At 43.4% G+C, this 26,279-nt stretch overlaps 1 protein-coding gene across 8 annotated transcripts in view; it reads right to left on the reverse strand.

The window, feature by feature from the left end:
• The window catches only part of EPHA5 (EPH receptor A5), a 196,147-nt gene that overhangs the window by 71,291 nt on the left and 98,577 nt on the right, over positions 1 to 26,279 (reverse strand). For 4 of the 8 annotated variants that reach the window (XM_063422489.1, XM_063422488.1, XM_063422495.1 and 1 more), the window contains exons 4-5: positions 15,657 to 15,812; positions 9,641 to 9,976 (exon numbers count right to left, since the gene is read on the reverse strand). The exons of 2 other annotated variants lie outside the window; for them this stretch is intronic. In XM_063422489.1, the coding sequence (XP_063278559.1) occupies positions 9,641 to 9,976; positions 15,657 to 15,812 (492 nt within the window). The remainder of the gene's footprint in view (positions 1 to 9,640; positions 9,977 to 15,656; positions 15,813 to 26,279) is intronic. 2 more of the 8 variants (XM_063422492.1, XM_063422491.1) reach the window with 1 other exon arrangement.

Genomic DNA, 26,279 nt, shown 5'->3' on the forward strand with positions numbered 1-26,279 from the left:
CCATAAACTCTTGCAAACTGAAGGAGGAAGGGCGAGCCCAGTTTTCTACTTTTAGCTGACTCAATTTTGCTTCCTTTTATCTCATGTAGGGGCAGAGAGCAAAGATGCTCAAGTTTTGCACAGCAGGATGCAGAAGCACAGTGGGCAATTCTGCTGTGTATTCCTGGGAAGGCAGTAACCAGTGCTAGTGCCCTCCATTGGTATTTTTCACCTAATTCTCCAAATCTGTTTTTGAGGCATCGCTCTCCCTCTGCAGAGCCTGGGAGCCAGATGCAAAAGGGCCCTTGCACGATTTGGCACACCCACCACCCCGGCCAAAACCCACAAGGTGGATTTTGTCATATACACAAGAGAATTTGCTATTTTTTCCATCCATTTCTTCAGAGCAGTGCTCTCTCCAAGGCTAGCCAAAGCACTTGGAGGACCAGTCCAGTGTGGTCAGCCCCCCTGCACAAAGAGCAGTGGCCCGCCTCAGTTTGCTGCACTGCAGCAGAAAAACCCTCACCCAGCACCACCACAGCCAGTGGGTGCTCTGCATCGATTCCTGCAGCACCTTTTGATCAAAGCCTGTACTTTTGGAAATCGTCAAGCCTGAAGAAACAGGAAAATAAATAAAAAATAACACTTTCCTTCTGGTGATTTCTATTGTACTGATCTGGCTGGAAATCCCGTCAGTAACTTGCTTTGATCAGGACTGTTTCTCCAGGACCAGGAGATGCAGTAAGCATTCCATCACGCTGGCAAAAGAGCACATCTGAAGTGTGTTTTAATTAAAACCTTCCATCTCTTGAGTTTTTTGTAGTATATGCATGTAGCTGAACTTTGGCCCAGCTGCTGTGGAAGAAATATCATTTTTTGCTGGGTTGTCTGTCACTTTAGTGCCACTCTCAGCTCCTCAGATAGAGCTCTCCCCTCCCTGTCCCCATGTCCATCCCACAGTGGGGAAAGAAAGGGCAGTAAGCTGGGAAAAAGTGCTAGCCAGCCCTACTACTTTTATTACATTAGACCTTTGCAAGAAATACAAGTGCCAGAAGCAGCATTTTGGGAATCGTTCAAGGAACGAGCAATGGGTTTGCTGTTGAAATATATTATAATAGCAACCACAACAAAAAATATGGAAAAACATTCCAATTCTCACTGAAACAACACCTCTCCAAAGAGAAGCAATCCAGGAGAGAAAAGCATTTCAGCCTGATACTGTAAAATTCTAGCTGGGAACTTGTAATTCATGCACATTGAGAGCTGGAGCTCAGTTCTGATACAGCAAGATACTTTCTGGGATGCAGAAGCCAGCCTGCTGTGTCGGTGCAGCCACCAGGCACAACAGCTACCAAGGGGAAAAGAAATCTGGCCATATGAACAAATAAATATTACAAATTGCTTATCGAAGAAGGATCATGCTCACAGCAAAAGAAAACAGACAGGAGGCAAAAGGGACCAGAGAAGTGCCAGGTGGCCTTGCAGCACAGAGAGCCACCCTCTTCAAATGTGGGCCCAGTTAGGCAGCAATTTGGCGTAAGTACATGAAAAGTGAAAGGCACCTGAACTGTCTGAGCCTTACCAAGCTGTCAAAGATACCCACGTAAAACGAGGGTGGGTAATCTCTGTGTTCTATCCAGAATATGCGTGTTAATATACACACAAATGCACACAGAATCAAAAGGTTGGAACAGACCTTCAAGATCATTGAGTCCAACCCACACCCTAACACCTCAACTAAACCATGGCAACCTCAACTAAACCATGGCACACATGCTTCCATGTATGTACTTTCACCTTCACACTCCTACAAATTCATTTTATCAGCGTGATGGGTGCATGGGAAGGAGAAATGCCCTGTGAAGCTGCTATACCCTGGGCAGCATTTCCTTAGCACAATTCCTCTCTCAATGCACAACTACTGAAAAGCAAATGCTCAAACTCCTCTGTTTCCTCCACTATTGCATTTGAGGGAGCTCTTTATGTTACTATAAAGAGCTCACTTGGTTTGGTAAAGAAACTGCAGCAAGAGAACAAGTGGGCTGTTTATGAAATGCCTGCAAGTCCACTGCTACTTCTCTAACAGCACAGAAAGTATTTTTACATTCTTCTTTAGGTATTTTTAAGTTCTGATGTCTTAAGAGTACTCTCAGAAGTATCATTTGTGCAGACTGTTAAAAATGTAAAACTACTTTTAATGCTAAAATCAAAGAAATAAAATCAGCCAATGGAATTATCAGGTTGCAGACTGAGATTAAAGAGCTGAATGGGACTTTATCAGCAGTGAAATTCAAAAGCAACATTCATGGGGGAAATAAATCTATAAATTGATGTCAACTGGGCAGTGAAACCATTTCAGATGCTTTACTTTTGCTCTCTGCCAGGTACTGTGCTCAGCACAATACAAAGAGAACTCCTTGGCCTTGAAGACTGTGTTTTAAGGGGATTAGAATTAGATTAGTATAAGATTACTTGGCAATCCTTTAAAAATACGCCAACAAAATGGAAATAAGGTTTTAAACCAGCTCTATCACGCTTGTAATGTAACATGAGTAATGCCCCGGAAAAACAAGTTTCTTAAAGCTCTGACCTCATGAAGCTCTTACCACACCTGATCGCAGCATGGCCTGCTCTATGCTTTTTGAAAAAAAAAAATCAGTATTTGCTACTCATACACCTCTAAAAACCCAGACTCAGATTGCCCAGTATCTGCTACTTTACCCCAAGCCTGAGGTGATGCTGCTGGTGGGGATTCTGGTGGCTCGAGGATGTCACAGAGAGGTGTCAACCATGCTGGTTGCAGCATCTCAAGCCAAATATTTGGGCAGCTCCTTCTCCCTCATCCCCATCTGTGTGGCACCACGTGCATGCAGAAAATGGATTCATTTTCCCCAGGTATAACCCAGCATCTGCTTTTTGTACCTCATGCCTCGCCAGTAGCACACTTAGAAGAAGACCAAGGGCTTCACCATAAAGATGTTTGTCTCTCTGCCATTGGGAGATGGTAAAACGTGCACCCTACTGCACAATACACGATGGTTGTCATCAGCTGAATCCCATAATGAGATCTTCAGGATCTTCCTTTTTCCCTTTTTCAGGAAAAGGATAGATAGAGACAACTATTTCTTACTATTTTTATTTTCACCTATAAATAAGATGTTTTAATTTCATGTCAAAATTGAAAGGTCTGACTGTAGACGCAGGAAAATAGTTTTTATCTCATCTTTTAATGTCCTTATATATTAACCATGGGGTAGTCTCACATACTTCCAGAAAAAAAAAATTACCTCTAACCAAAAGTCGCATTATAATTTGGGGATTTTTTTCATATTCCAAAGACTTGTCTCAGTATTCAAAGTATGCATTTCTAATATGTGAAGTATAACAAAAAGACTTATAACAAACTATGAAAAAGTAGCAATTACCAATAGGGAGTTATAAACAAAACTGTAAAATATTAATCTGATCCATAATTCATTTGGTAGCAGACACCCAGCCATCTGGGCTGGGGTGAACTCATGACTCCGGAATAGGATGCTGGATGAAGATTTTGTATTCAGTATAAATGCAGCCATCACCAAAGAAACCCAACAAGAAGTTCAAACAAGAAACCTTTTGTACTGGCTTTCAGGTTTTACTTTGCCAGTATGTTTGCTTTTTACAACGTGTGATTGCATGCTCTGATTGCATGAGACCATGCTTCAAAAATATACCAAAATACTTCCTGAAGCTGATTATGAACATATGCATGGAACTTCACAAATGAAATTATTCTCTTTCTGGCTGAACCTTCACTGGCCCCTCAACACTAATCTTCTCATCTCCCAGGACATGAAGAGTGTTCACAGCCAGCAGAAAGATCCTGCTGCAAGGGGCAGGGCAGGGTGCACTCAGCTTTAAATAGAGACTGTGGCCTTTGAGGCAGTACAGTTTACCTACACATAAAAAAATTACCCCTGTATTCACCCATCCTGCTATGAAGACACTCTTTGCTTTTAAGAGTACATTGTTCTAGGTTAAATGCTGCAATACCTGGGTTAACACACTGGAAGCCAGTGCTGCATCTCTAAATGGTGGTGTTTTCCACAGAGATGGGCAGCTGCCAACCTTAAAACCTTTATTTATGCCACTAATAGCTCCTCTCTGGCCAGTGTGAATCTAAAGCAGAAGTTAAATTACCAGACATACCAAATTCATAAAGGATTGCCCGCAGCCCTTAGAATTTGCTCAGAGTTCATAAAATGATTAGACAAATTCATGCGAGAAAAATCCATTAAGGGCTATAAAGCAGAGAGAGGTGCTCCCTGGAGGTTGGAGAGCGCTCCAAGGAAGCACTGGTTCGTGTCTGCTTCCTGTTCTTAGCCCTTCTATGGTATCCACCAGTGACCATTGCTGGGAAGGTGATGTAGTCCTCTGGATCAAGTATGGTTACAATGGATATTTAAAGGCAAGCTCTGCATAGCATGCTGGTTGTGGAAAGGCAGTTTTCCAGAAGTAAGCACCTGCTTAAGCTTTTGCAAACCCTGGGCCAGCAGTTCTGGCTGAAAAGTAGCTCTGCATGACCAGTCTTGCTTCTTGTGTGAGGTGATGGAACATGCTGCCTCTACTGGAGCATAGCCTTGGAAATTTTCTGTTAGTCCTGAAGAAAATAAGTAAACTGCTCCCTTCCCATGCCAAATCAAACAAATCTGTGAAGACTTCAAAGTTGGAAGAATCAGATCTTGAATGTTACAGGACTCGAACCCATCAGTTCCCAAAGACAATCTCTGAAAATGTGGTTCCCATCTCTTGCCTCATTTTCTGATGTCTTCTTCCCAGACTGTGCAAGGCTGCAGTCTCTCCATTTCAAGAGCATGCAGCTATTGATGTAAGATTGCAGCAAGCTCTGCGTTGCAGGTTTCCCTTTCCAAATCGCCCTTGGCTGCTTTTCAAAGCCTGTACACATCCTGACTGCTAAGGAAAACACCTTCTCCCTTGCTCTGCCCCCTGCAGCACCCCAGCCTGAGCAATTAGAGTGAGGACCATGGTTTTCAGCACAGTTCCCTGCTTCAAGAGCCTTCTAGCTGCTCCAAGCTTCTAGTGGTTTTTGGTCAAGTAAGAACCATGCCTCCCAGACAGCACCACAGGTTGCCAAGGTTCCGTCCTCCAACACCTTTGCTTAAAAAGCACTGCTGCTCCACAGGATCCACTTCTATCTCTAGTCTGGCCTCAGGCACACAGACTCCCTGAGGCATTAGACATATTAACTCCTCCTCTATTAGCAAGCACATCTGTATCTTTCTTCTTCTCCTTGCCCAGAAGGCTCAAAAATATCATACAGGTCACAGAAGGGGATTGAACAATGGCTTCTGATTTTTCAAACAGAAAACAGTCAGGGGGTTTATCTAAAAAAAACACAACCACCAACACCAAAAAACAAAAACAAAAACCCCAAAAACCCCAAAAAACCCAAAAAACCCCACCAAACAAAAAAAAACCCCAACAAAACAAAACAAAACCAAACACAAACAAACAAACAAAACCACAACAATCAAAACAATAAACCAAAAAAACCCCAACAACAACAACAAAAAAAACCAACAAAAAAACCCACACAACAAAAAAAAAACCTGCACAGAGAAGGTCTTTAAGTGCAAAGGAGTCTGTGGCATTTGGGATGCTGGCAGGAGAACTGCCCCACTCTCATAACCCCCCACTTCCAGGCCAGTTCTGTGCCTGAAGCCATACCCAGCATGGGAATTGCTGACATCAAAAACAAATAAAATTGCTTGGCCGCTTAGGCTGGCCTGAAGTGAATACTCCTGGCAGGTTTTAAGCCTGAAAGTTTTAAACATTGCATCTTTCCAGTGTGCTCCTGCGATGATGCCATGGGCACATAGGCAACCATGAATTAAAACTGCTTGCTCCCTATGGACCCATTACAAGACAGGTCTCTGACCAAGATGTCATGGTGGGGGCTTTCTGTATACAGGGCAGATAAGATGAAAGACCTCAGGGGAGATGCACATCGCTGTCCAGAGTGACAGCGTACCTTAATCATCCAGCTTGGTGAAGGCGCTGAGAAAAAAATAAAAAAAAGTCATGTAATTGTCACTGGAAAAGCAAACTTCAGTATTTGCAGCACATACAGACTGCTCTTTGGAAACCATTTAAATAGGTGGAGGTTTCAAAAATATGAAACCCTGAGCAAAACCACGGGCAAGGATGGCTAACTCAATCCTATCATTGCCACTTATGAATTATTCACTGTGCTCCAGCCCACGTGCACGAGGCACACTTTCTAACACACAGTGAGACTGCATTACAGACTGCCATCTGTGCTGGGAAGTCCCTTGGACATGTACTTTGCAGCAATGCCATAGGGAAAAACCATGCCTGGATCAACTCCTGTGCCGACAAAGGGAAGAAGGTCCTCTGTCTGCCTGCTGCAGCTCTAAGGTAGCCACAACGGAGGCGAGCCCAATTTCTATCTCTCACGGCTTGTGGCATTGCTCACCCTTTCTAGACACATGTTTTCCAGCAGAAAAACACCAGCAAAATCCCACAGAACAAACAGAGGTTTGCCGATTGCAAGAGGGTTACAGGAAAACTAGTCCTGTATTTGGAGCCTCAGGCCACTGCCTTCTGCATGGGTCAGCCCCATCCCAAGTACTGTCAGGTCTCCAAGGACTGGGGGAACAAAAGAATGCTGGCGTCACCAATGAAGATTAGCAATCAGCCTCTCCTTGTGCAAAAAGTTTACTGTTCCCTCTCTGTATTTCGAAACCTGATTTTAAAAGTTCAGAGGAAAATTACATCAGTTGGAAAACGTAAGATGGATTGTGAGCGCCAATTCTTTTACTCATTATTTAAATAGAGGAGAGAGGAAGGGAGACACAATATTTTGGAGAGAACAATCTTTTTTTTTTTTTCAGGAGGTAATCCCTTCAAGAGTTAACCCAGAGATAGTGTCTACTGCCAAAAGCTGCCATGCCCAGAAGAAGTGGTGCACATGAGTACTCACTGCCTGCATATTCTATGCAGTTCTGAAATGAGCATGGTCTCCTTGGGATGGACAAAAGCCAAACCAACAAAACAGACCCTGGCATTTCTCTGCAGTGCTGGGTTACTGAATATGTGCCAGCGGGACTCCAGCAGCCAGACCTATCCCATGGCATGCAATTTTTCAATTTCCTGCAGCCAACAGATCTTGTAGCAGAATTTCTCCTACTGCTGCAGTTGGCCTTGTGTCACTGATTCAACTTCATTAACCAGCCTCTGTGAAAAAATAATCACCATCAGAAAACCTGTGCAAGGGAAAAGATGAAACACCAGAGTTGCACCTCTTGGAGGTAATTCCAGGGGAAAGGTAGATGGCCTGAGACTTCCTGAAGTCACTTGTGCCCTGCCTACTCTTACTTGAGAAAGGACTATTGAAGTGAGTCTTTATATCCAGAATCACTGGGCATGGACCACTCCACTACTTGCCTCAGAGGACCTTTTCTGGAGACACCTTAAAAAACCAGATACTCACTTTCCATCTTGGCAGTTAGTCTGATCTGCTCTTTCCCTCTGCTTTATTTCTGGCATGGGCAAACCGATGCTGGCCCAGGGGAGTGCTGAAAGAGCACATTACTGGGAAGCCCATTTGATGCTACAGCTCCAGCAGACAGGCCTGGCTCACCTCACAAAAGCATGCTGGGACCAGCCAGACAGACAACAAAACACAGTCACCACTGCTTTCTTTACAGCAGTTTGATTGAACCTACAGTTGAATCAACCACAAGAGCATACAAATGCAATTTCAACACCACACACCGTGTATTAAACACCTACGGCTTGATCCACTAGTATCTCCTGTGATTGTGGCTCTACTAATACAAACAGGGAGACTTCACCAGGAACTACACTTTCCCACTTGTCCTTAGCACAAGACACATTTGTCACAGGTTTCCCATTTCCTGTAAGAGACCCTCCAACACAAAGCTGAAAGTGATAATTGTGCAAGGGGGTTATTCTTGGCCTGAGGCACAGAGAAGCAGCTATGTGGATAAATTCTGCTGCAGCTATGGAGAGTTTGGGACATAAGTCACAAATCAGGACCTTTTCCTCATCGTCTGCACTGATCAGTGCGGTATCATCTCCTCATGCAGAGCCACATTTACTTAGATTTATGTGAATTTAACACCACGCATCAGGGAAAATCCAGTGGCAGCAATGGACTGCGAACCCACTAACAGGAAAATATACTTCTTCCAACAGCAGAGTTACTGGCAGCAGCCCTCACAGCAGGAAAAGAGTAAACAGCATTAGGAACCATGACACTCATTGATCTCCACTAAACAGGTGCCTGCAATGGGTGCCATACTGCCATCCTCTAACATTCCTCCAGCAGATTCCATGCCACATCTATCAGCAGCATTCCCAGCAAGCCTTCATTTCCTCTCCTCAAGAAACATATGAATGATCTGTCCAACACTTCAAAAATCCAGTTTAATTACCAGGACAGGTATATGCACTTCCTTGCTGCTGGCTGCCAAGCCTGTGCACGTACACCCGGGTAACAGGAATGAGATGCAGCCCTGCTCCAGCTAGTATTTTTCTGTTCCACACTGAGGATCTGCCAATCCACATCCAGCTGTCACACTGAATCGCCCACCAGGTTTCCTGGCTGAACCTTGTCTGGAAAAGGCAGGGGATGGCTCCAGTGATCTGGCAGCACTGCCCTCACAGTCTCAAATGCCACCTGTTAACAGTCCTGAAAGGGCTTCACAGTGGATAAACACCAGTGGGGAGCCCTGAATTAAATGGCAAGAAGTAAGCCAGGTAGGAAAAGGGAGAGACCCTAAAACACAGAGCACGAGGGACAGGAGAAGGATAGGTCATTCTCTGGGGCTTTAGAGAAGCTGTGCGATGTGCCTGGTGTGTTGAAGCACACAGAAGGAGATGTAATCATGTTCTTGTCTCCCATCATACCTTCAAGTGACAGGGGACAATGGCAACTCCATGCCTGTGTCCAAAGTGACAGGTCATTTCAACTTCTGAGCAAAAGAAGGGCAGACAGATCAGAGCCCTGGGCAAAGTAATAAACCTGTCTACATGATCTCTGTCTGTACAGTGCAAAACCAAGAATAACACCGTATGAGTGAAATACCCTAGCCCTACCTTGTTGGAGAAGCAGTGACAAGGTACCATACCTCATCAGCCTGAGCCCAGTCACTTTAGCATCACAGTGTAAAAGAGGGATTAAATGTCCCAAAGGCACTAAAAGAAGTTTTCTTAGAGTAACTGTTTGTAAAGTTAAGATGTTTTAGTAATTTTTAATCAAAATGGACTCTTAGAAATTTCCCTTTCCCAACAGGAAAGAGCCTTTTTTCTCCTGGTTTAGTGGATGGAAACAACAACATAGAAAGAAGTGCAGGTATCTCCAAATAGCTTGGTGTAAAAGGAAAAAGTCACAAATCCTAAAAAATGTGTCCTGCTGAAAGGAAACATACTGAAGACTGCGGTAATTATAACCTATGAGACAAGCGCTGCCCACCTCCCACCCCCATATTTGAAGAGGCCATAGTCCAGCCCTCCATGCTGGAGACTTCCACCCGTTCCAAAGGGAGGTCGGCACTGGGTCTCACTGGCTCAGGCTCCCACCCCAGACATTCCCCCAGGTTGAAGATCCACTTACCTGCCTGGTTTGTGGTTACATTTACAGACACAAACTGCCGGGCTCCGGGACTCTGGTCGGACACTCCATTCACTGCCTCAATTTCAAAGGTATAGTTTGTATGAGCAAGCAGATCCACCATCATGACAGAGGTGTTTGTCAGGCCGGTTTGCTGGGGGAGGTACCTGACATGACCGCCACACGCCTCACACAGACCCGAGGGTGAGCTGCACTTCTTGCATGCAATATAATAAGACACATCTTTCCTTCCACCAGTATCGGCAGGGGGAATCCATTCCAGAAAGACACTAGTCTCGTTAACATTTGAGATGGCACTCCGAGGAGCAGAGGGGGGTCCTGGTTTGTAAAGTGAGAAAAACACATGGTAAAATCAGTATCATCAGTCATCCTGCTCGCTACTACTCTCTAGGCTGAAAAGAGATGCCCCATTGCACACGTGTCAGAAAATACACGGGGACCATTTGCAAGAACACCTGACGAACTAGGAAAACAGGGATTTGTTTTGAGCACTCTCACCTTGCTCAAGAGATCTGCGTTGGGATGAAGTCACCTGTGTGGGAGGACAGGACACAGAGCTAGCTTAAACCCAAGAGGAGGAGCACTGCACCTTGGGGCATTCTCTCTGGTGCTCTCCTTGCTCTTACTGCGAACGGAGTAGCAAGTCTTTGCCCTGTTCAAGTCACTATTGGCTTCACCAGGGGCAAGATTCCTCCTCCTCACCCCACTGCCCCAGTATCATTACTCCTGGGTCATAAAAAAAGGCCACACACTGAGGTTTTCACACCACCCAGGTACTCAACTCAGATGCCAAATCTTTCCTCTCTATGCACCCGTCTCTTCTCATTGGCCATTGGGCAGCAATTAAACCAAAGCTTAGCTATGCAAACCGCACTTAAGCGAGGCTCGCTGCAGCCCAGAGCAGATGGTGATCTACATGGGCCACTGGAAACACGGCTGTCTGCAGCCACTCCGTGGCAGCCCTCCTGGCCCCCGCCGGGCTGCGGCACGGCTGGTCACCCACGCCGCACGGGCGTACTTTGCCAAGCCTCCCTGCTCAGGGTGCCAGCACGGCACTGCCAAGGCTATCCAAGGAGGAACAGCTGCTGCAGAGGTAGCAGAGCACCTGCAAAAAGTGGGCTGCTTCTCTTCATCCTGGACGGAAAGGCCACGGCTGGGCGAGCACAGCCCTCCTGGAGGCACCTTCAAGACTTGCTTCCTCGCAGAAGGTGCTGCAAAGTTTTTGTTTTTAACAGGCTTGTGTTGCAGATGAAGGGCAAGCTGCAGAGGCACCCTGAAGACAGTGTGAAAGGACAAGCAGGACTCTCATGCAAGATACCCTCGTGTTAAGCACTTAAGGAATGCTAATGAATGAGGAAGAAAGAGGAGATCTATCAAAGCAAGCCAGGATGGATTTTAGTCACAGCACCACCGAAACTAAACAGCAAAGGCTAGGATTTTTGCATGGGAAGGCAACACAACGCACTTCTCTTCAGTTTGAATGAAGTTGTCAAAATCCATGAGCAGTTCCTTGAAAAGTGTCCAACAAGTAGCTTCACTAGCTAGACATCCATACGAATCTAACAGGCTTAGGCTGTCATTTTCTCGTTTTTTTGTGATAATGAAACTCAACTCGTTATTTGAAAAAGGCAATGCTGCAAAAATGAAATCACCTTATAAACCAGAAGCATTCTCCTCCATTTCCTTTTTCTATTCCCTTCTCTAAGTCTATAAAATTTGTAACTCTGATTAACTGAAATACTGTCATGATTTTTACTCAAACTGTCCTGATAATGAGAAACCCACTGACAGAGGAAATAAATAAAAATAAATAAATTGTTTTTCAGAGAACAAGTAGTTGAAGAAAAAAGCTAAGTTAGCTCAGCAAATGCCAGATCATCTTTGTTTTGTTGTGATCCCTTCAGATCCCTATGAACAGGGGGCCATCCACTCCCAAGCTGCACCCCAGGGATCCAGCACTATTTAACTAATGACACCAACACACAGCTCAAGTCAGGACTACTTTTTGCAGTGTCATACTTGTACTGATATAATGGAAACTATGGAATTCATCACTGGAGCGGTATGGGGTTACATGTGTTGCACTTGAGGATTTTTTATATGTTTTTTACTGGTTAAATTGCCCTATTTTTCCTTCCACTGGATGAATGCCCTTTTGCTGATGCCAGTACTCTAGGAAAAAATAAAGAACTCAGGCACAAGAAACACTTACTGGACAATGTGTCTTTAACAGGGGATAAATTATTACTTTTGTAAAGTCACCAGAGGTTTTTACTTGCTCTGTACAGAAAAGTCAGCTACTCTTCTTGAAGGCTTAAAAACATCAGCTTCAGTGGAAACGCTTTAAAACTGGTGGGACTTTATAACCTATAAAATTAGTGTTCTCACAGGGCCTCAGAGAAGGGTCTTTAGTAGTCTACAGATATCTAACAAAAGCTACTTGAAGAATCCTGAAACTGTACCTGAATAAAACTTGGCTCAGCCCCAGCTGGGAGAACAAAAAAGTGTTTTACCTTCAGAATAGGGGGGGGTCCTAGATCTGCTAAAGGTGGTCTGCTTTAATTTCCAAACTTCTGTTGTCAAGGGCACAGGTATTAGTCTACTGACTTTTAAAAAGATGTATATAATTTTTGAATTTGCTACTTTATACCCTAAGATTCACTCCTTTTGCACCACGATTTTCAGACAAGCGGCAAATACTTCCTGAAAACAAAGATATTGGTATTTTTCTCAATGGACAGCAAATCTGTCATTTACTGATGCATGTTTTAAAAATATAACCTAAGAGATAAATTACTCTCAAGATAGAAAAATATGTACATAAACACTCAAAGTTAACTGTAAACTTTTCAATAGACTATTACAGTAAATACAATAAAGTCTTCGATTTGTCCCATGTGTCATAATACTACAGATATTTCCCCAATATGCTCTGATCAACAGTCAGGCTGCTTTTTAGAGATCTGAGGAGGAAAGAAATGGGTGCAACTGTTTTGCTTTTAAAGAGATGTTGTGCAACGAACTGAAGCTAGTTAAGAAGAAATAAAATGCAATTACTTTCCGGATGATACATAATAACATTAAGAGAATTCTCAAATGTCCATCAGGACCAAAATTTTTTCTTTTTTGTCTGAGAGCAATAATTATTTCAGACTGCATCACAGCACTATTAGTTTCAAAATTACCAATCATTACTTATAAAACATACTTAAGAAACTGAAAAATTGAACAAAAATGTATTCCTCCCTTGCCCTGTACTTAACTGAGCAAGTGAGTGATATAGCAGCTAGTTTTCCTTAGTGATGCTGGTGGGGAGACTCATGCAGCTTGCAACTAAAAAATACTTGCTTTAAATTAGGACAATGTGATTTTACAGCTATACTGAGTGGCAAGGGGACTTTGCAGGTGTGGACCTGAAAACAGACATTGATGTATTCTCTAAAATTAACTGCATTTCTTGTTGAAAGAATCCTATGAATATTATTAACTTCTGTGGCAATAAATAATAAAGACATTTTAAAAACCCCTTGCAATATTTTACTACCAGTCATGACTCAAGCCTCTCTCACTTGTGTTTTAGTTCATGATGAGCTGTTGCCTTCCAGATATAACTGGTTTAAAACACCAGTGTCGCTACCTGCTCTTTACTGCCCAAAGTCTTCTACCCCTGCTGCTGAGCTGGCACAGCACATGGGGCCCTCCTCATCACCTTCAGCACAGATACAGCAGTACTAGGACAAAATCCTAAGAAAAGTTTCATGGGGAAAGTGAGGCTGACAGAAGCACATGGAGAAGGCTCAGATACTCCACCCTGCTTTTGGGGTGGTAGATGTGAATGCCAGCAGAGGTGCTGCAACCCCCTCAGCTGAGGCTCTGGGGTTTGCAGTGGGACACAGGAACTGAGCTGTACCGTGATCAGTGTTAAACTTCTCATCTGCCCCAGAAAGAGTGGTACCCCACCAGGCCATATCCTAACACAGCTTCAGGCACCCCATCTGGGCTTTAAACTAGCTTACAGTAAGCTCTCAAAACAAAAGTAAAACCCACCTTAAAAGAAAACCACCCAAACAGTAAAAGTCAACAAACCTAGACAGTCACCACCAATAAACAAGCAGAAAACCCCCAAACAAACATAAAAATAAAATCCCACGGCATTTACAGGGTCAGAAATTACAGCCTTCAGCTAAGGGTTTGCACTAGAAACCTGGGAGGGACAGGCTCTTGAACTTCATCTCTTTTTAACAAGAGCTGTTCACCTAACTTGCTTGTGCCTCTCTGAACCCTGCCGATGCTGCTCAGGCTATAGGCATGCACAAACATCTTCCTCTGGGATGGCAGCTCCTTCCCTGTGCTAGTGCACCAGCAGGACAGACTGGATGTGTACCCTTCCATTCTGAGAATGGAATACCACTGATGGTGGGCAGGAGGCACAGTGGACACCAGAGTCTGGCAGAACTCTCTCTCAGTTGCTGGCTTTGGCTCTGTCTGCACAGAAAAACCTACTTTATGGGTGTTCTCAGAGCTTACTGTGTTTCCCAATACCATGCTTGACCACATTTATCTGAGTTTTTAAAGTCAGGCCAAGGGGTAAAATGAACATCAAGAAATGCTGGTATCAGGTTTTTCATGCTATAACTCACCCTTGGCTATGGCTCCAAAAGACTCTGGCATACCTATTTAATAAACTGGGAAGTGCTTGCATGACTCACTCCCCCAGACCTCTTTGATCTGACAGCACCAGTGACTCCAATGCTGCCTAAGGCTGCCTTCTCCTTCCCTGCAGCACAGCTTCCAACAGACATGCTCCTTTGCCCAGTGAAAATCAAAGGCAGAGTTCAAGGGGCCCAATTCTGCTCCAAGGGGCTGCTGTGGGCAAGCAGAGAGCTGCCAAGGGCAATTTTCTTTGAGAGAATGTGTCTCTAACAGGAACAGATCTTTTCTTTCTCTTTTTGGAGTGCAAACCTGGGAAGCCATGAAGGACATCAGTATTCACTGGAAAAGGCACACAAGCTGCTACTGTCCCCACATGATGCAAAATACTTCCCTACAGTATGGAAGTCACCACTGCATCATGGTCCAGTGGCTCTGAGCTCTATTGAGTCACAAACCTACTTTTTCCTCAATTGTTTAAGCTTCTTGGAAGCCCCAACTGCTCCTGCACCAGTAGAGTTCAACTCCATTTCAGTAATTTTCAACCACTTCTACACCACAAAAATTACATTTGGAGCATGACGGCCGTAGCTCAGATCTGTGCTATACTCAGCAGAACTAGCTGAGGGCATGGAAATTGTGGCCTTAAGTATCTGAAATAACTGAACAAGGGACTTTCAAGGTACAGCTGACAGGACAAGGGTAAAAGGATGGCAGGAGAAGGGTAAAATTAGTGATTCTGATTACACCAACTCCACCCTGCACTCCCAGTACCCCAATGTGCCTGTTATACTGCCCGCCCTCTACACCAAGGGGCAAGTTCTACATTTTGGAGAAGCAGTTTCCACCACAGAGTTTTGACAAGAGTAACCATCTCCAGGCAGATTGGAAAGACAGGGCTCTCTCCTGGCTTGTTTACTGAAAATGAGCTAGGAGATGACACCAAGCAGGACCATGGAGATTCCATCCATGCCTATTGCTGGCAAGAACCACCCGCTGTTTATTCCGTGTGCGTGCCCCGCGCCGGTACCCACGCACACATTCACACTGATGCCATGCTGCTGGCTGAGCCCACCCAGGAGTGCAGGGGGACAGATGGAGAATTTGCTCCTTACAAAAACTCCTCCTGGGTTGGATGCCAGCTTTCAAAGCAAAAAAGCACTGAAAAGTCTCCTCTCGTGTAAGCTGAAGGATGGTGGACAAAGACAATGACATTACAAATGTGTCAAGACTAGTTCAGACTCCAGTGCAGAGCCTGGAAAAGCACATCAGTTAGTATCATAATGTCTAGTCACAGTACAGGAACAGCTTGAAAGGATTAAAAACAACCCTATAAGCACATGCTTACTTGTACAGGCCATTGTAGGTGGGTCTGATTCCTTCCTAAAATAGTGTTCTTCACACAGGCAAGATGTGGATGCTTCATCAAGTGTGTAGCTGTGAGGGGGACATTTGCTGCAGGATGGACTGTGGGGTGAAGCTTTGAAGAACCCAGGTCTGCATACTGTGAAAAGAAGAACCACAGGCTAAGCTCTCCCATCATAAAATTAGTCTCTTCACATTTCCTTTAAAAAAACCCCCGTATCTTCAGCTATAAAACAGACAAATACCCATGTGCTATTTAGTTTGCATATTTTAAAACAGTCTATGCCACTAACAGATAGTGCATACTTAAATATCTGCATGAAAAGAGAATGTGAATTCGTTGATTATTTCTTTCCCCTAGCATCTGTCATTGCTGGGTATTTATTTTCCTTGTTGAATGCATTAGAGGTAATATCATCTTGGCTCTGCTTTAGAAAACATTACTATGATTTTTTTTTCTGTTCAGTCTTAGGTAAACAGGTAAAATACATTTCATGTTTTTTGTTTAAGATGTTCCACACCCAGAAATCAATGTCTCAGCAAACAAATAACAACACAGTGGTGGAAGGGATCTCAAGATGGACATCTTTAAGGCATTGTGATAAGGCTACATCCCTAGGGTCTTTCCCTCTGCAAACCTGTGATGAATTTTAAAGTGCTCCATATGACAGGCTATTCTGAACCAGGCATGCTCACCATACATGATATTCTTCCAGCTCCAATACATATGCATGATGAGACACAAGGACTTGATCTGAGAGCTACTTTTTTTCTTACAAATCCATGGCTATGGATTTGTAGATTGAGATCTCAGACGGATTTTTTTTTAAAGTAGTTTGAAATGAATACAGTAATATCTTGTTTCCATCCTCCTGAAACAAGTGCTTTTTTACCTATGCAAAGCTCTCTGCACTTCACCTGTGTGTGCACACTCAGCCAGAAGCAGTGACAGCCACAGGTTTGCAAGTGTTTTTTTGGAAAAAAACCCAGCTGGCTCTGTATCATACCCTTATATGCAGAATTACAAATGCACTGTTAGCAAAAGGAGGAAATGTTGATTTTTCTGTTTATCTCAAAGAGCAGAGACATGGAGACATGTTAAAGCAGCTCTAAAGTGCTGTTACCTTTCTTCCTTTTGAATTGCTTTAAAATATTTCTGCCTGGTATGATATTAATGATGCATAGATCTGCTATCAGACTTGAAGAAGTTACCTGGAAATCCCAGAGCCTTTCCATCTGCATTCAAACTCTCCCAGTTGTAATTAGCTTGCAAAGAAAATGAGTTCACAGCAAAAGCACTAATACTATCCCATCAGGAAATGTCCCAGACAATCACAGCATGTGCTAAAACTCAGCAAGTGATGACAGAATCCATCTTCACTGTAGGCAAAGTATAGATTTTTACTAGTGATCCCTTTCCTCTGATGGACCAACTAGGACAACTGCTTCTAAAGTTGGTTCTGCTTCCTGCAGTACCAGAGAAATTCCCTTGACGTCTTCCCTTTTACATCAGTAGTTTCCTCACCAAAGGTGAAACACTTGCACATCAATTCCCAGCTCCCAGAGCTGAACAGTAAGACTCTAGTGATGAAGATCACTCATGCATCAAATATGTGGTTCAAGAGCATCCAGCAGACCTGTCCCAGGCCCCATCTCCCCAACCTCTCACAGCAGGCACCACGCAGCCCTGAAGCAGGTCTCACGCCCAGCACACGCTGCCAGGCCACCATTGTGGATCTGCAGCCTCTCCACCCTGCTGTGGGGGGTGATCATCTCCCTTCTGACCTCCACACACCAAGCACCTTCCCACACTATTCCACAGATTCCCTTTCTTCCCACAAGACCGCCAGAGAACAACTGGTTCAACTGGAGGGATTTGTAGGTTTTAAAACCCCATTTTCCAAAATTGTTCCTCATCCAACTGGTGTTCCATTCCTAGACTATGGTATCCATCTGCAAAGTGCAGTTCTGCTTTGTGCCCAGGACCAGCAAACAGATCTAGGGCTGTATCTGTTCCTCACAGCTTTTAGCAGACTTACCACAAGCTGCCCTCATGCTTTATATTACAACCCTCGGTTTCCAGCACATACTTAAGTTCTTTTATTTACTTTACAATCACCTTCAAATGCTGCCCTACCTACAGCAAGGACTATTACACAGTCTCTGGAGAGTCTTCTGAGAGAGTAGACCACCAAATGCTTCCTCTCTAGCCCACAATTTGTATTTCAAAGCCAAATCAAACAACCTTGCACACGCAGACAACAGAGACGGGGAAATGAAAGCACAAAAATGTGCAACATGTAACAACAGCAGTGCACATCTAGTGTGTACTCAATGTAATTAGCCCTCAAAAAAGGACCTGAATTTATTTCATTATGTTCTATCAAGAAAGACAGAAAATCATTACAGCACAAGAGTTTACTGTGCTTCTATTTTGTGCAAAGCAGCGAATGCAAAATAAGTCAATTTTCCTTACAGATTTTAAACGACGTGCAGCTTGTTGATGATGGTATGATATGTAGCTCAGCTCAAAGGGAATGTGTGGTTTTGTGAATAAATATGGAGCCAAGAGATGCACAAGGCAAATAACCCATGTTTTAATGAGAGATGTGAAATAGAACTGAACTAGACTAATTTTTGTATAAACTGCAGGCTCTCATGGGTCAGGTTAAGTCCCATTTCTATTAATAGAGTATTAGGAGGAATACTCAAGAGCATTACGTTACACTGAAGATATCAGCACGAGTCCCCAAAAAAAACAGGTGGCAGAGCAGCAGCCTGTTGGACCAGTGAGAAATATTCCTGTGTCAGTTAGAAAGGAAGAATTCATGGACAAGAGATGGGTTGTACAGAAAAGGGGAGTATAGAAAATCAAAATAAAGGCAAGAAGTGTCACAGTGAGTGGTGTTGGCTGAATCCACACACCTGCAGTAGATGCTTTGGGGAGGACAGGTGGATTTGCAGGGTTCCCCCAGCACAGTCTTCCAGGTTGTCACGACCAGCAGCTCCTGATGGAAACCATGTTTGCACTACCACGCTCAAGAACAGAAGCAGCTGTAGCTGCATGGGTGTCTCAGGCATAACCTGTATCTATTAGAACACTTTCCTCTGTATCGTGTCCTGTGTTTGTTTCGTACACAACACGGAGGAGAGGGTAGCCTGTGAGATGGTTCAAGCAGCAATTGTTTAACAGACAGACATGCTGTGATAAAATGGACCCTGTTTAGATGAAAGCTGACCCAGGGGCACCCTACACCTCCACATGAAGAGCAAGTATCATAGTAGGTGATGAGCATCGTCTTGGCTGAGCTGAACACACAAAAGCAGGAGCTGGTACCCTCTCCATTTTCTGTCACTGGTGGCAATGTCTCAGACATTTTGCAGATTTCTTTCAGAGCAGAACAGAGTCAAAACCAACTTACCTTGCATGTATCTTGGGTTTTGGTCTCTTATCTTACCATTCCTCTTCTGACAGTCAATCTTATAATCTCTTCATGAAGTATACATGTCTTTATTTAAAATTATATGGGTGTCTGATGTTTAATTCCTAATTAAATCTTATTTTAGTCCTTATATTTTTATCTCAGTATTTCCAATTCACCAGCTATTGAAAGGATACAGAGAACTAAAACAGCACAGTCATACAGATAATGGTACTATCTCTTCTTTAAAGGAGATAGGAAAGCAGGAGAAATAAAATGAGCTTAAGACTCCCCATAATCTGCTGCAAGACAGCTGAAAATAAATGAAATCAAGTTTGAACCTGTTGATGAGATCTGCTTCTTTCTTCTTAATATTAAGACTCTTTAACTGATTAACAGCCAGTGATGTGTGAAAACAGTCTTTAAATTAAATTGGTCACTAGAAAAAAAATTATTATTTTTAGAGACAGCAAATATGCCATAAACAACCTGCTAGTGTTAGGTACAAGTGGGATGTGTTTCTGTGAGTAGCACATCCATTATTAGCAAATCAATTTCACTCTTTTTATTTTTAATAGCAACCACAAAATGTGGCATGCACAGAGCATTCGCATCTGAGCAGCCTCTTGCTGCACAGTTTAAAGGGTCCAGGGAGAGATGGCCATGGTGAAGGATGGCAGCAAGAGCATCTTGGGATTGCAATGGCATGAGCTGATCCCTTAAACCAACAGCAACTGGACTGGAAACTGTCTTTGTACCCTGTGGAAGGGAGCCCACTAGAGCCATGCTGAAAGACGTCGGCTCCTGGAAGCAATGTGGGTGGATGGAGGTAGAACCACTGTCCTCTTACAATGAAAACTGGCAACTGCCAACAACATGCTGAATGTGCCATAACAGTAATAGAGACAGTGAGTATCAGTGAGGAGACAAAGCAAAAAGAGGGGAGAACAAGCCAGTAACACCAGCCAGCTGTGACTACTTGCCAGATTATTTTCTGCAACCCTTAACATCAAATGATTTGCGGCTGCACCCCTGTAACCATCCCTTCCCTGAGCTTTGGCTCAAGACTGCAGCCAATAGGCAGGGCTGCTCTCCTCCCCAGCTGCCCTATGCCTTTGCTGCACACTACGCCAAGGCAATACACGCTGGAGGCAAGCACCACAGCTGAGGCTTTCCATACTCACGTGACCATGTCAGTAAAACCACCCAACTATCACAGAATCACAGAATCATAAAGTCTGGAAAAGGCCTCCAAGATCTTTGAGTCCAACTTTTGACTGAACACCACCATGTCAACTAAACCACAGCACCAAGTGCCACATCCAGTAATTTCTTGAACACTCCCAGGGATGGTGACTCCACCACTTCCCTGGGAATCCTGTTTTAATGCTTTGCAACCCTTTCAGTGAAGAAATTCCTCCAGATGTCCAACCTGAATCTCACCTGGTGCAGCTTGAGGCCATTTCTTCTCATCCTGTCATCAGTTGCCACGGAAATAATTTCCTTCCCAATGTATGTCCAGCTTTCCTGGACCCTTTTGTTATTAAGGACTGTATCTGAACCAGTGCTGACTGTACAGGATTGTAGCCTGAACAGGCCAAAGTCTGCCCTCTGGAAGTCCAAGGCAGGTTTTGTAGACCTCTTTCCTTACCTCAGCAAGAATCAAAAAATTTATAATTCCTTGGTCACAATGCCCTAGGAGGCCCTCCACCACCACCTCTCCCACCAGCTCTACTCTCTTCATAAGCACTGGGGCACAGGGCACTGCCCCTGGCAGGCTCACTCACCAGGTGTGTCAGGAAGTTAATATTCCACACACTCCAGAAACCTCTTCCTCTCCATTATGCTGAGCTTCCAGCAGACATCCAGGAAGTTAGAGTGTCCCACAAGAACAGGGGATAATGTGAAATGTAGCTGCTTGTAGAATACTCTATCAGTCTCTACTCCATAATGAGTGGGAATTCTGGTTTTGTCCTTGTAGAGAGAGAAGCTAGGAAACATGACCCTATAAGCCTTGAAGCCCCAGGAGATATAAAAAAGGACCAACTGATTACTCTCTTCACACTCTCTTGATGCTGGGAGGATAAGCTCACAGTACTTAAGTGCTTAGGATCAGTAAAGTGACCTTTCATATATCCCAGAACATAAAACTCAAGCAGGAATTACACTCTCCCTTGCAGAGCACCAAATTAGTCTCCACAGTAATCAAAAACCACAAGTATAACTCATAAAGTAGTGCCACTAATCCATAAATAAAGCTAAAGGACTAAATCTAACAAAAATTAATGAGGATAAGGATGCCTACCCTAGATGGAGCACAGGTTATCCGGCTGAACCTGACGTTTCCTCCCCAGCCTGGAAAGTCCTTTTGCCTCTCTTTCCCATCCTCAGTCCCATTTACCTTTCCAGACTGCCAACTTCTTCAGACAGGGACACACAGCTCAAACTGTCACAGCTTTTAAAAGTAACCATAGCCCAAACCTCTCTGCCCCAAGGACAGACCCATAGTCCACAATGAGGCAGCTCTTGGCTGAAACACAAGCAGGGTATGGAGGGATGTGGGGGGTGTGTGTGTGTTTTCAGTTCTGTAGCTCATCAACTCTTCCTTCATTAGCACATTGCTCTGGTGCAGGGAATATGCCTTGAGAGTTGAAGGATCTGAGCAAAAACAAGCTACAAATAAATCAACCCCTGTTCTCCGGAGCTGCCATGCCTTGAAAGTGTTTGCACTGAGAAGAGGGTGCTGCTGCCTGTTAGATGTGTCCAAAACCTATAAAAGGGTTTAGCAAGGTACAGTTTTTACAATGTGGAATCAATTAAAATGCTGAGAGGCTCCAAGCCTCAGCTTGTGCTCCTGACATGCTCTTTTACTTACAAGAAAAAACAAAACAGAAAACCACAACGGACTGTCTTCGTGTCTCCCAACAAGCATAAACATACGAATGCCAAGCTTCCCTAAAAAGTACTTCAAGAGCTACAGCAACCCACCACAGAGCATCCTTCTGCAGAATTTACAAGCAGGCTCCCAAGAGCTAATCCAGCCCTCTCTATAAGCTTTCCTGAACTGTAGGCTGACACTAAAATTGCTGCCAAAGCTACAAAGCTATAGAAAAATGTGTAAAATGCCCCGATTGGATCTCTTTTAGGCTTGGTCTCTTCTATCTGCAATAGTGCTATATTGCTTCCTGTAGCATGCCTTGGGGATTTGAAGGGAATTAAATAAATACCTGCTAATAAAACACCGTAATTCGAAGCTGCTGGTTTGCTTCAATCCAGTGGACTTGCCAGCATGGTTCAGGAAGTCCAGCACCCAATGCTGTAGTCCAAGATCTGCTAAAGGTCCTTTTAAATGATGTCCCAGAGCTTGCTGGACAAGTGAGGCATCTACACGCTCTGCACTTTGAAAGAAGAGACTTGGCCCCTACCTTGGATTTAAACCAATTCATGCATCTCAAACGGGAAATATTCTTTTAAGCTTTTTTTCTTTTGTTCTAAGAAAACATTGTCTATTGATGCTGTCCTGCCCAACCCCACAGTAACTCAGGCTGAATTATTCCCACTCTGCATTGAAATCAGCTCTAGCTCTGAATACAAAAACAACCTTAAAAACTAGAATATAAATAAATTAGTACTTTCAGTTCCTTCCTCTGAAATACCACTTTTTTTCTATCTCATGGCTCACTAAATTGTGACACAACAATTTATGACATAACCGTAGTTGCTAGAAAACGAAGAATTAACTGCCACTAATGACATTAATGTCTTTCTTCTAAATGGTATAAAACTTCATCACATGGCATCACTCTGAAATATTCATCAAATTCCCAAGTAAAATACATTTTCAAGACATAAAAATACCTAGAACAACACATTTGAAAATGCTCATGCTTACATTAGTATCTTAATGGGCTATATTTCTGCACATTCTGACTTTGCTCTAAAGAAGATTTTAAAGCAGTCAATGAGGCAAAACCTGAGTCGAGCCTAAACTCTCAGCAGTGTGATGGAAGAGCATGGAAAGAGATTTATCTTGGCATGTATGCAAACCCACGCTATCATTTGGGTTTGATTTCGCAGAAGGAAAGCAAGCTATGGAAAACAAATGCTCTTAGGGGACACAGAAAATTTTTCAAAAGCATTTAGCACTGCGCAGGCTTGCTCCCTCAGGCTGTGTCAACCGCAGGGTTAGATGGCTGTGCTTTGGTTTTGTGGGGTCCCTCCTTTTTGCCAAACTTTCTCATCCAAAAAAACCCTGAAAGAAACTGGTACATTTCTAGAGAAGGCATGTAAGGTGAAGCGTCATTTCCTAGCAAACCCCGAGTTTCTGTGACTAGCAACTGCATGCTCTTGCAAGCATGTACAAGGGCTCCTTCAGCTCTCAGCACAAGCAGCACCTGCAGTCCTCCTTGCTCTCTGGCTACAAGGGACAGATCCAGGCTGTTCTCACTGAACCCCAACTATCTGGCTTACAACAAAGAAAAGGAAGTCCACATCCTATTGCTACAGCTTTTCTGCCTATTATGTTTATAAATTATGTATCTTCACAAATCTCTGTGTCTATAAAAATCTATCTGTGCATCTTCACTTTGTTCTCTGAGGTGTGGGCTAAAGATGCACTTAATTTACTCCTAAATTACTGTCTTTGGTTTTTTAATGAAGGCAAACTGAAATCATTTTACTCCCTTAAACAGAGGAAGCCATGATTTACAACGCTGCACCTAAAGGAAATATACAATTTAAGACACAGAAGGCAGCAGAGACACATTTGTTTCTGCACGCTCGTAAACGTAACTTAAGATGCCCGGCTCCACACATAATCCAAGAGGTACAGGAATCTATTTTGGGGGTTTCTGCACACAAAGACGCACACCCGGGTTATCCTTTGTTATGCGAAAGGCGACTTAAACATTCATGCTGCATTGTCCTGCTAAGCGAGGGGAGGATTGATGGACAAGCCACAGAACTCCCTCGAGTTCGACAGCAGCATTGACTGAATAGCAATAACAAGCATCGTCCCTAATGGCAGCCGAGGGACAGGATCAAACTTGAAAATGATGCAGCCAAAACCCCTCTGTGTCCATCTGCATACACCTATTACAGACAGTAATGCAAAGATCAGTTGGCAAAATCTCCTGGAAAATAGGGCTCTTCAAAGCTACATGTTTGCTGGCACAATACTTCAATGAAAGGGTTTTAGTCTTTTGGTTCAGTCAGCCACAGGGATCTGGAGCCCACCCGGCAAAGAAAAGAAACATTCTTTAATTATATTCTGGTTTGGACAACTGCAAGCCATTGTGGTTAAGAAATACGATGATTGGGAGGATTTATTTTGATGATTTATGCCATGTGTGTTTATTCTACCAATATTTTAGGGTTTTAGCCTGAACTAATAAACCTTACATATGCAGACAATAAAGAGAATTAAAAATTCTTAAAACATTTCCCTCCAACTGGCTCTACCTTGCTTAACTTCATTTGTGTGAACAAGATTTCTTGCTGGTATAAAATCAGCCTTTCCACTGCTGACTATTTGGTCTAAAATAGGCAGCATCCCACCAATCTACAGTGATAACACCTACTCAAAAGTATCCTTTCAAAGCTGGCATCAAATGTTTAAGGGCTTGTTTGCTTCTAGCTTTATGATCATCTGTCTCAAGAGGCAAATTCAGCAGGACTGGCTGTAGACAATTTGTTTTAAAATTGTTCCTCTGTAATTTATGGCTGAACATATGTCACTCCAGACACATCTATTCAAATTCCATCGGAGGGCAACGGAGATGGATCTTTTACAGTCCTGACCAAAAAAAGATAGGAAGGATTTATCCAGAGTTGACAGAACTAAATGTGCTAAAATGGGTTTATGCACAGAACAATGACTCTGGGGAAGTGATGCTTTTTGGTGTGTGGTTTTTGCTGGGGTATTTTGTTGTTATTGAAAATTTAAGATACAGGTGATGATAATCAGTTTTGCTGTGGGCAGGCAGCTGAGAGGTACATAGAAAGAAACACAACATATCTATTGGGGAACACCTCCCTTCAGTCATGCCTCCTTCCACAGAAACTCATGGGTTTTTGCACTTGGAGCACACTGGCTGGAGTTAAAGAAGGAGGTCTCACTGAGCTCAGTTCTGCCCTGACATGCATACCACAAGATGGCTTGTTAGAAGGCCACAAATCAAGGAAGACACGGCAAATATTGACACCTTAAGAAATTTACCCAGGAATAAGCAACCTCTAAACACACAATCAAGAGCAGAAAAATCAAGCAGTTATCCTTTCACATACAGATAGAATGCTTTGTCATTTCAGTTTAATTAACCATTAATAAAAAATATTGGGGTTATTTGTTGAGTAAACGATCCTTTGGGTCAGATGAACATTGCAACACTTTACAGCTCATCCGCCTTGCCAAGTAACTCCACCAAGCATCTCCTCTTTAGGAACAAGTTCAACAAAGGGCAACCTGAGGCATTGCTGGCTCCTCCCATGCCAGCCCGGCAATAGTGGGAGCTTTTCTTCTGTGTTGAAATCCATCAGAGAATTTATTTCTATACTATCTCTCCTGTTTCTGGAGGAAAACTTGCTGTATATAAAGCATGCTAAAACACAAGATAAAACAATGTAACTTGACACTTTAAACCTCCTGGTTTTGAAGCCAGTCTCAATAGTATTTGGGCAGGAAGCCTTGTGGCTTTTGGATGCTGGAGTTGGGTCATCCTTGCCTTGAACTAGCTAGAACTGCCATGACTCCAGCCCAGTCACAAAAAAAACCCCAAAAGCCCAGAGGGAAAAAAAAATTGCAGCTATATCCCAAGATCTTTTATCAGATATATAAACATTACTTTCCACATAACACAAACATTACTTTGCATGCAAACAGTACTTTTCTGAGACAAAAAAAAATCCATTGGGAAGACACATCCTGCTAACAACCCTGTCCACTGCCTCTTCTCAAAGGCTTTGTTCTTGCCTCAAAAATGGTTGTTTGATATATGCAACTGTTCCAGAAATTCACATATGAAGCAAAAAGTAAAGCAAAGCAAACACTTTCCCTCTTGCCTTCCCTCATGCTACATGAAGTCTTGCCATGATGTCCTTCCTGCCAAATCTGTTTCCCCATACCATAAAGCAGTAGCCTGAAGCACACTTTGCAGCAGCAATGCTGGCATTCTCACAGGTTTTTT

Source organism: Prinia subflava, chromosome Z (assembly GCF_021018805.1).
Source record: "Prinia subflava isolate CZ2003 ecotype Zambia chromosome Z, Cam_Psub_1.2, whole genome shotgun sequence".
Lineage (NCBI taxonomy): Eukaryota > Metazoa > Chordata > Aves > Passeriformes > Cisticolidae > Prinia > Prinia subflava.